This window comes from Schistocerca americana, chromosome 6, assembly GCF_021461395.2.
Source record: "Schistocerca americana isolate TAMUIC-IGC-003095 chromosome 6, iqSchAmer2.1, whole genome shotgun sequence".
Lineage (NCBI taxonomy): Eukaryota > Metazoa > Arthropoda > Insecta > Orthoptera > Acrididae > Schistocerca > Schistocerca americana.
The window spans coordinates 271,475,336-271,486,268 of record NC_060124.1 but is presented as its reverse complement, the minus strand read 5'-3'; the positions used below and the strand labels follow the sequence as shown (position 1 = coordinate 271,486,268).

Here is a 10,933-nt window from a genome sequence, read left to right as displayed (position 1 = left end):
TTTTTATCTGCGACGAAGACTGTAGTAGTGAAGCCAGCGCATGCCAGTACAATGTGTAGAGGCGTGGAGAGCTTTCAAAAGCAGCGCCCGCGGGTGGGGTAGTTTTGAGGCAGGTAATCCTTTGGAGAAGCGGAAGAAGGCACAGGCGGGACCCGGTGAGAGATACTTGCGTCCCTCGGTGGGGCGGCGAGGCGGTCAGATTGGAGCCTCGGTGGCTGGCGGCTGGAACGCCGTCATGACGCCGGCCAGGTTTACGGTTGCGGCCGCACAATGCGTTTTACAGCCGGCGGCGCGACTGCAAACTCGTTTTTATCGGAGGGAGGTATCACACACAGGTGTCAGCGGCGGCGGGCTTCTAGCGTGCCCGTAACCCCGATCGGCACTTCCGCCATAAAAAAGAGGAGCAGAAAAGCGGCCGCGGCACGTGAATGGAGCTGACCCCCGCCCACGCGAGGGACGCGGGCCAACCAGGAAGCGGCGGCGGCGGCCGCGCTTTCTCCGCGCCGCTGCCGGCGAGCGAAAACAGGTGCGTCACTGCGGCGCGAGTGTGCGTTGCTTCAAGGACGCCGAATGCATTACGCTGCGCCCTTTCCGACACCTGCGCATTGCGAATCGGCCGTTTATTTGCTCTTTTTATTGACTCATATATTAGCGATAATTCAAACTGCCATCCCACGTACTGCGGCGGAGAGACAGACTTCTGCAGTCGAAAGAAAGGCCTATTAACGTGCTGTTTAAATGTCATCTGCAAAAAAAATTGTTTTAGTATTTTTGTAGTTTCATCGCCTTTCATGTTTGGTAAGCCTTCAGCACGAGTCACACTTTATGTGACGCTGGAAGGAAGCATTTACACTTGTATCTATTACTTTTTGAGAATTGCTACGTAAAAAGGACTCGATAGTATCCGATCAGCGGGCACAGTCATTAGCGCCGAAAATCTGAAGCATGGGACGCGGTGTAAACGGATATAAAATGTAGACTGGCAATGGCAAGGAAAGCGTTTCTGAAGAAGAGGAATTTGTTAACGTCGAGCATAGATTTAAGTGTCATGAAGTCGTTTCTGAAAGTATTTGTATGGCTTGTAGCCATGTATGGAAGTGAAACATGGACGATAAATAGTTTGGACAAGAAGAGAATAGAAGTTTTCGAAATGTGAAGCTACAGAAGAATGCTGAAGGTTAGATGGGTAGATCGCATAACTAATGAGGAGGTATTGAATAGAATTGGGGAGAAATTTGTGGCACAACGTGACTAGAAGAAGGGATCGGTTAGTAGGACATGTTGTGAGGCATCAAGGGATCATCAATTTAGTATTGGACGGCAGCGTGGAGACCAAGAGATGAATACACCAAGCAGGTTCAGAAAGATGTAAGTTGCAGTAGGTACTGGGAGATGAAGAAGCTTGCAGAGAATAGAGTAGCAGGGAGAGCTGCATCAAACCACTTTCTCGACTGAAGACCACAACAACAAGACGCGCAGTCATTGTGCCGGCTGGACTCGTCGTAACATTTTGGAACTCATGAGTGATTTCGCCCACTGATTTCATGCGATTTTCACAACCACACTCCACGATGCTCGGCGGTCCCCGTCCGCCAGTGTATGAGATCTGGCTGGTGTTGATTCACCTGTGGTAGTGTACACTTGACAATCACGCCACCAACAGCAGGCCTGGAAGCTTTAGAAGGGTTGGTAGACTTGGCACTCAGGTGACATCCAATGACTAGTCTATTTCGAAGCCACTGAGCTGTCCTGGCAGACCCATTCTACTGTTAGCCCTCCTCTACTGACAACACAATACTCCGTGCCCCCCTTTATACCGACAAGTCTGCTTCTCTTGACATCTAGTGGTCCATTCCGTATTACATAAGGGTGTTCGTGTACTTATGACGAGATAGTGCGGACACTCATTTTTCCGTCGTTCAATATGCGAATGTAATTTGGCGTGAAACCCATATTATTCGTATGAAGTACAGTGTACAGTGGCTTGCGGAGAATTTATATGGATACAGAATGAAAAACATCAGCACATCTAATATTGTTCGAGAATTCTTAGGAGAAATTAGTATTGGGGAAGGATTATGTGAGGATAACCTTGCGATGCAACCTAGCATTACCTCGGTTACGCGGAGAGCTTATTGAATCTACAACTACCGCCATGCATTTCATAGACCCAGATCGCACCAGATAGTATTACAGCACGTAATGTATTTGACGGGTAGACGTCACTGGCGGTCTCTTCGCTGTTCTTGACGATTCCGGCTACGTACAGTAATCTTGACTGACTGTTCACTATTATGGCCTATAAAGACTGTTCTGAGGGAGAGAGTGGTGAGAAGGCGATGTACAGTGGTTTGCTGTACGTTATCAAGATCGTATAATATAATGGTCGAATAAAAAAAAAAACATGCCCGGAAAAGGCATACAGTACGAATGTAAAATGTCTTGCATTTTGCAGAAATGCCGTTTCATCGATTGCAGTGGATGCACCAGCACCACATAAAAGTTCTGAGATAGAGAAGTTGATATAAGGAAGGAAAAACACAAATAATAGCGTTCGTTCACTGTACACGCTGTCCTGCTACAAAGAAAACAATACCCAGTGTCAACGTTCGTACCTGCCCTAGGGGACAACATTGGCACATTTAGCTTACGTGCTGCTGCTCTTGGACGCATAAAAACTGAAGTGAGCTACACGAGGAATTTGTTTGATTGGCACATATACATTCTGGCGTACCGAGAACAGCGGCGTAGTTACTAAGTGTCCTACGGGAATCGACAGTGCCACGTTTCGAGGCCTGCTGAGTACTACATTTTTCAAAATTCGTTACGGAAGCATTCACAGTCAATCGCAATAGTGCTGTACAGGGTTCTGCGCAGTAGAGGGACGTAAGTTTACAGTCATGATTTCAACGTGCATATGGAGGGACGTGTCTTGAACTAGCCAGTTGGTGCAGAAAGACTTACCAGGCGACGGCACTTGTTCACAAAACACGCAGCTCTGATCAGCGCCTTACCTGTAAGCAGAAAGGATAGACATATTATTCTCAATCTTTCATGTTTCGTACAAATTTTATTCTAAAAATTAGCAACGTAATTGTGTCATTTTGCGAATGTGTAACTGCGTGCCAAAACGAGTGATCTTTTTAAAAATAGGTGGGCCTTACTTTGGTTTCGTGGCTCAGAGGCTAGGTGGCAGTCCGATCCTCGCTCGTGCCAGAGATTGCTTCTGGTATAAAAACATCACTTTATGAATAAAAAAAGCATACGAAGTTGGTGTAATGTTCCTCAATATTTATTACAAAAATTATTATAAAAATAAAAAATAATTAATTGTAGAACATTGCTCCACAGTTGTGGTTTTTTCATTCATAATCTTTTAAACATTCTACCAAGAAACAACGCAACTGTCAATTAATACAACTATCACTTCCATCTGTGATAACGATTTGTGTATACGAAATATATCAATCAGTTCGTACTCGACATTAAACTACAAATACCCTACATCCAGCATGGTGAACAGATTGGAGGTAATCATAAGCATACCGTCCTCAACTGGACTAAACCTAGTAAACCACTAAGATGATGAAATAAACTTTCAGGTTCATAAAATGGAATCAAGTCACCCGTTTTCAAATCATAATCCGTTACTGTTAAGTAGTAGATCTTCGTCTCAGCTACGATCCCATCGTTTCGCTCGTACTAATTATACCATCACCGGCCCCACACTCAAACTCTGTTTAGTCATATACAAATTGTTCAGTCACTGCCGTCAATCTTGGCCTTTTAAGTGCTTATAACGGGGAAGCGATGTACAGAATAACTCATTAAACTGGAACCTGCAGAGTATGCAGTTCCCATGCCCTTCTGCTGGAACACTGCTGTCCGCCTCTTACTGGATGTCAACACGAGTTCCTGTTGGTGCTCAGAGCTTCCAGTCGCTGGAGGAGAGTTTCGCAGCTCTGCTGTCGTCAGGCAGCTGGAGCAGCTCCATCGCTGTTCTCCAGGAGACTTCACTCCGCGACCTCGTGCTCGGCTTTTTGCTTTTTGCATCCAGAGCATTTAAAGTTATTTTACTGCCGCGCTACGGTTTACTGCGTCACCAAACAGCTCTCACTGCACTAAGTGAAAGTTAAACTTCACCGGCGCAATGAGAGAAGAAAGAGAGAGAGAGAGAGAGAGAGAGAGAGAGAGAGAGAGAGAGAGGAGAGAGAGAGCAGGTTGGAGCGGCCCTCTGTTTCATGACCATGTAAGACATAAAACAGGAATTTTCTGATATTTCTGATGTTAGCTACCACTGCAACTACCTTCTACCGACTGCAGTTTTCCGTGTTGTGTCCTTCCCTCTCTGCCTTGAAAGCGTCTTTACCTGCGCTTGTTTTAATCGAGGTCATATAAGAACAATTAACCCGTGAAAAGTACCCTCTGTTTCCGCCAGGTCTCATCGCATGGCGCAACAAATCCGCAACAACAGGCCTATTATTTCCAGTGTATGCCCGCCCCTTCAAGATGCAGGTAACTGTATACATTTTTCCTCGCTTGACTACTTAAAGAAGATTAAGTCCAAACCTCTGCCTCCACCTCAGAAATTACAAAGTACTTAATAAAATTCTTCGTGCTGAAGATGTATTGGGAGAGACGAGTATCAAAAATGAAGTTTACGTTACAAGTACTCGTCGTAGGCTATGAAAATACTGCTTATTATTTTACTGGCACTGACCGATAGCTCTGCTAGGTTTTTTTTACGTCAGCTCCCTTCCGAGTTTAAATGATGCAGGCTATCGTTGCCACATCGATTCAAATAGATGGCTATTACTAAACGGAAAAATTGGTGTTGGAATGAACTGGTATAATAAAAAAAACGTATTTGATATAAAAAAGACTGACACAATATGTGCACGACAAAAGCACAATAACGACAGCGCTTGTGCCACTATATTGCTCTTGTGAGAAGTCAGTCGCATCGACTCGTTTCCGTTGCGCAGAAAGCTTCAGAAAATTGTGAACGACAAGTACTCAGACATGATACTACCCTCGTTCTTCAGCTTTTTTTGCTGATTTTAGATCTAGACAGGTCCAAGATTAACTTACATAAATTACGGCGACAGGAAAAGGGCATTTCACAACAAACATTCTAAAATATTAATACTTACAAATCAATTGTACTATAGTTGTGTCTTGTACACGTAAAACGCTGTCAGGAATGTACGGATTTGGCATAAAGTAACTGAGCAGAATAGGACGGAGATAAAATTACCCAAATATTACTTCTGTGGTCTGCAAGAATGAGTTCATACTGAAAGGCGGACATAATTTGTGAGTGATATGGGTCTCATATGTCCAGCTTCAATATCGTAATATGATCGTACAGTGCATCTGTACCGGAATTACGGAAGCTGCTACTACAAGACTTTTGTTACAAAAACCGCGGTTCTCTCTCAGCTAGTGCGTTCCGTGGGAAACTGGACAGCCTTAGGAGTCCAGTAAGGCACAAAGGCATGCTGAGGACTTCACGCCCTGTGAATGGGCGACAGCCAACAGGAAAGGACGCCCATCTGCTCCAACATCTCGCATGGGAACGCCTCGCGCTGTCTGGCGACCCCTGTTACCGTGTCCTGCAACGGAGCGAAGTAATGACGTAAGCTTTGGATAGTACAGCTGGTAGCGGACACTGACTGTCGTCACCCGTAGTATCACAGTGAGGAACGTAAGTCATTTCTTTGTTCAATTTATATCCCACTTATGAATCATATTAATATAAAGACGGGGGCTTTGGAACATTCAGAAGAATACTCACAACCTTTCACCCGAGTACGGAGATAGAAAGCATTGAAATGATATTTGTACTGTGTGTTCTATTCTCTGTAACATGTCGCACAGAAAGGCAGCGGAAGAAATGCAAATTAGTTCTGCGGTACAGCAGCTCACAGATGTATTTTTCAGGACCGGGATTAAGACTTTCTTTCCTTATTTTTGTACAGTCAAATATATTAAGGGGGCCTTCATCGATTATAATGTGTCATAGAGACGTATAGTCTGTCAACCACACAACAAAAGTCTTTTGTATCCTACAACGACACAAAAACAATCAGTGCGTTACAGGCGCAGAACGAGAGTTCCGCGAAGCGGTGCTCGGATTCAGACCCACGATGAAGAGAACGTGGGTACTGCACAGAGGTGCTCGGTTTTAAGAACACAATCAGTAAATGCCCACAGATCAGTCAGACAATGAAAAGGTTACATTCAGAGTTCGTAATAAGCAAGAGATGGAGGTGAGCAGTTAAACAGGAGAAGTTGTGGGCCAGTCGTTCCTTAAAGGCAACAAAGTCCGTCAGCAGCAAAATACGAGTAGTCCAAAGAAAGATCCAATATAAAATCCAAGTACACAGCGAGGTAGTCAACACCGGGCCAGTAAGGAGCGCGAGACCCGAACATATTCATGAAGCGGAGCTGTCTGTCTGGTGTAGACCGTGGCGGACTTAGAGGACGCTTGACGTCACAGTGTCTGCCCAGAGCGGTCAGCGTCACAGGTTCAGAGATACTCTCCTGCAGAGACACTCTCTGTGCTGGTCATATTGGTCCTCACCCGCTGACACATCTATCATTTGTGCATCTTCCCCGCTGTCAGATGAGGATACAATAAATTCAACGCCAAATACGCCGCAAGCCAACTGAATATAATACAGGCTGTATAAATGGGAACATCACACCACAGTTGGCAGTGTTGTTCAAAAAGACAGTGGAAAGTCGACACGTATATTGAAAGTGTCAAGTGAGAAAAAAATTGTAAAAGACCGAGAGAAGGCACTATATGGCAGGACGCAGTTGGTAGTAAGCTTTCACTTTTTGCGGAGCATACACTGTTCTGAAACTTCTTGACTGGCGGGGTTTCGAATGCACAGACTAGATTTTCAAACTTACTGAGCTGGCGGGACAATACGAACGATTCGGCTCTAGACCTCAGTATGCCATTAACTATCTTCTAGTTCCCAAATTTCTCAAATTACCGAATTAAAATTCTTGGGAGAACAGATACCGCGGAGAATGAATTAGCTATAGTCTACTTACCGTTTCGAGACCGAATGTTTCAAGTTGCAGTGGAGTTTATACTGCTCTTGAATTTTCACGACATGAAATGTTCGTGCGGCACAGTGTCGCAAGTACTGCGGAAGTGCAGTCAGAATTGAGCTAGGTGGTGTGTCGTAATCTACCGGAAGTTCTCCAGTGAGAGGTAAGGTTCCAATTTTGAATAAACACGCCATACACAGAAAGTTTCATACCGGGATACAGAGAGACGCCGTGAAGCAGGAGAGGAGCGGGGTTAAGGAACTGAGTGATTGCTGGGTCAACCACGCACCAGAAATCGGTCCACAGGGTACCCGCAAGAAGCAAAGTCGGTGGTGACATATATCATTAAGAGTATGCATGACCCGCGCGCTGAACGATAAAGGAAAGAAGAAAAATAATGACATTTTTCTGTAATTAAAACTCTGAAAAGTGTGAAGGGTGGCTCAACGGTGCTTCAAGCGCAGTTTTCATCTGTAGAGGCAGATGGGCTGGCGGCAATACGGCAGATGCGCGTGCTGCCAGAGCGGAGGGCACTCGGCGCATTTGTCGCGCCGTCGACGTCCGTGTCAGTGGGGCAGCGCGTGCAAGCCCGCTAATTATTCATAGCAGTGTCGCGCCGCCGGCCCGGCAGATGGTATCTGCGACAATGGCGGCAGGATTAAGATGTGCCATTAGCGACGGCGGCCACCTCGCGCGCCTGCCCACAATTACCTGGCATTAGTCGCCATAAATCAGGACTGCGAACGGCCGGCGCGCCGCGGAACAGGGACCGCGGCAGCAAAAGGGGGAGCCGGTTGCCGGGAGCCCGTATTTATTTGAACGAGTGTCTATTGACAATTCATAATTCGCCCTTAATCAAGAATCAATAAATATGAGGAGCGCGGCGGGCAGGTATACGAGGACATGGCAGGGCAGGGCACAGGTCCGGCTCGCGACTCGCGCCCGGCCGTGTGGAACACGCGAGCTGGCGCGCTCTCCACCTGCTGAGTCGCATTTCCATAAAACTTGCCCGCGCGGCGCGGCGCAGAAAGTGAAACCCGTGTGGGAGAGCGAGCGGAGCGGGCGGAAAGAAAGCCGGCCGGCCGGGCCGGGCCGCGAACACGGCGGCCAGCGCACGCCGCCGGCTTTCTCCCGGCAACCTGTCCGCAGACCCGCGATGCAGGCAGAGGCTGGGCACCGCTGCACACTCTGCTGGGAACATCGTGGTGACTGTCGGTACGGTGTCAAGCCGCAAGTGTGTGCTCGATAGAGGCAGCGCGAGCCGTGACGTAATGCTGTGTGTTGTGTGTGTTTGTGAAAGAGAGGGCGAGAAAGAGAGGGCGAGAAATTGTAAAATGTTCCAATAACTTACTTGGTCCATCACATAACGGTTTTGGAGAAACCTCAGCTAATTCTCATTTTATGTCATGCAGCACGGGTTACACATCAGGGGCTTGAAAATCATTCATTTCCCTCTGATGTAAAGTCCACCATGCAAAGCAGGTCGACAAGCAGCCCATTACTACTCCATGTCATGGAGGCACCCCACATGTCAGGGCCCAAAAACAGTTGCTCGCATCTGTCTTGTAGGCTACCCTGCAAAGCAGGTTTATTTGGCAGCCCGATACTGTTCCCTCACAACATGACTGTCATGCAGGGCAGCTTATACACCAGGCGTCGAAAAAAACACGTTTTTGCCAGTATCTCTGCTTCTATTAGAGCTAGGAGGTTATAAACACTACAGTGTTGATATTTCAGACCTGCAGTTTCACTGCAAAAATTGGTTGGAATCAATCCACGGGTTTGAGAGGAGATCTCTCTCTCTCTCTCTCTCTCTCTCTCTCTCACACACACACACACGCACACACACAGGTATCAGCTGTATTTGTTGATATGTTGTTCGTGCAGTGTAACGTGCAGCACGCTAGCTTGTCAGTTACGTAAATGAGTCAGACCCAGATTGCATCCATGTGATGGATTAACGACAATAGGATGGTACACTTGACAGTGCGTGCATTGTTTTCAGGCGCGTTACCACGATTCTTCAGAAGAATGCTAGGCTGGTCCTGAAATTCCGCCTCAGATAATACGATACACAAACGTTTAAAATACAGCGACAGAACAAAGTTTATATGATTCACAGACAGACGGCATACACTAGTTCCCTCTCTTATGTTACTTTCGCCTATGGCATCAGGAAGGACATCTGGTCACACAGTTCAAAACAATAAAATTTTCCACACCCTGAGATGGTGGACCCTGTACTAGACAGGATAAACGCTAGGGAAGAAAGAAAGAAAGATAATATTATAGTCATACGTAAGTGTGACATTTTTACTATCAGTTCACTGTTGTCACTGCCAGAAAATTCTTCAAATCTCTAACATGTGTCCATCTGCCTTTGTCCCAAGAGACTGCTTACAACCAAACAGTTTATTCTCACTAATCACTTAGTCCGTATCCTGAAAAGGCGATGCCGATATCCGTGTGGTTGAGCGCACTGAAACCAAAATCATCCTCATCTGATTGTATTATTTCCCAGTCGTTTTAACAATGTGGTTTTATTTTGATAGGTATGAAATGTTTAGACAATTTATTCTCATTTTGAGGTGCTTCTAATTAGTTTTTTCCTTTTCTTTTTTTTTCTTTTTTAGTTGTATTTTGTCACCTAACGAAGTGTCGCATTTTACATCCTGTATCACGTTTTTTGTACTGTACAGCGTATAAAAAACCTGACTCCACTATTGAAAACTACGCAAGTCTGCAATCAAACAATGGTAGTATTTATGTACCGTGTAATAGATCTTTAGCTGTACAGTAGACATTATGGTACACCATCATTTTACAACGAAAAAAATCTACAAAACAACGTGCGTGAGTCAAAGGTAGTCTATTTCTTACAGAGATTATTTATATAACTATAAACGAAACATGCTCGAATGTCAGCCCTGCTAATATTTTATAGAACACTGCCCCCACGATAAACTTCGGCCTCATATTGCTGCAAACATGTTCTGTCGACTAGTACACCATCAACTGCTGAGAATTCTCTTTGACGGCTTGCCAGACTCAGTAGACTCCTTACAATTCCGCCCGGTGGAAATATCTCAATTCTGTTCCCTAACTAACTCGGACAAATAAAAGCACTTACGATATCGGTGCTCGCAGTGACATGTGCATTCAAAGTGATGTCTGGAGACGTTCAAGATACCTCGGTCTTTTCTGGCCGTAAGCCGTAGCTAGGCCGCGAGGCACTCTTTCTCGGTAGCGGTGACAGCACGAAGCATTAGCAAAGGTTGCCGCTGGCCGCGGGAAGGAAGACGGTAGCGACTCAACCTGGCGCGCCCAGTGCGTTGCAACTCGCGTCTGCGCAGACGGCTGGCGCGCACGGGGGCGCAGCTCGCCTCTGCTGGTGGAAGGAGACGCCAGTGCGCAGCGGCGTTTGTCAGAACTATTCCTCTGCTTACTTACTGCAGCTGGCTTGTAAGGGTGTTGCAGGGTAGGTTGTAAGTAGGCTGTCTATGTTTTCTTATTGGCAACGTTACGTAGCGCTCTGTATGAAAATCACTGGCTGTGCTGTGTGCAGTCTGTGGCTAGTTTGCATTGTTGTCTGCCATTGTAGTGTTGGGCAGCTGGATGTGAACAGCGCGTAGCGTTGCGCAGTTAGAGGTGAGCCGCCAGCAGTGGTGGATGTGGGGAGAGAACTGGCGGAGTTTTGAAATTTGTAAGACTGGATGTCATGAACTGCTATCTATATTATGATTTTTCAACACTATTAAGGTAAATACATTGTTTTTTCTCTATTAAAATCTTTCATTTGCTAACTATGCCTTTCAGTAGTTAGTGGCTTCCGTAGTTTGAATCTTTTATTTAGCTGGCAGTAGTG

At 46.0% G+C, this 10,933-nt stretch overlaps 1 protein-coding gene across 1 annotated transcript in view; it reads right to left on the bottom strand.

Moving 5' to 3' along the window:
• Positions 1 to 2,581: 2,581 nt before the first annotated feature.
• The window catches only part of LOC124619573 (protein dachsous-like), a 601,949-nt gene continuing 593,597 nt past the window's right edge, over positions 2,582 to 10,933 (bottom strand). The window contains exon 3 of the mRNA XM_047146064.1: positions 2,582 to 3,014. Within this exon, the coding sequence (XP_047002020.1) occupies positions 3,003 to 3,014 (12 nt within the window). The 3' untranslated portion in view covers positions 2,582 to 3,002. The remainder of the gene's footprint in view (positions 3,015 to 10,933) is intronic.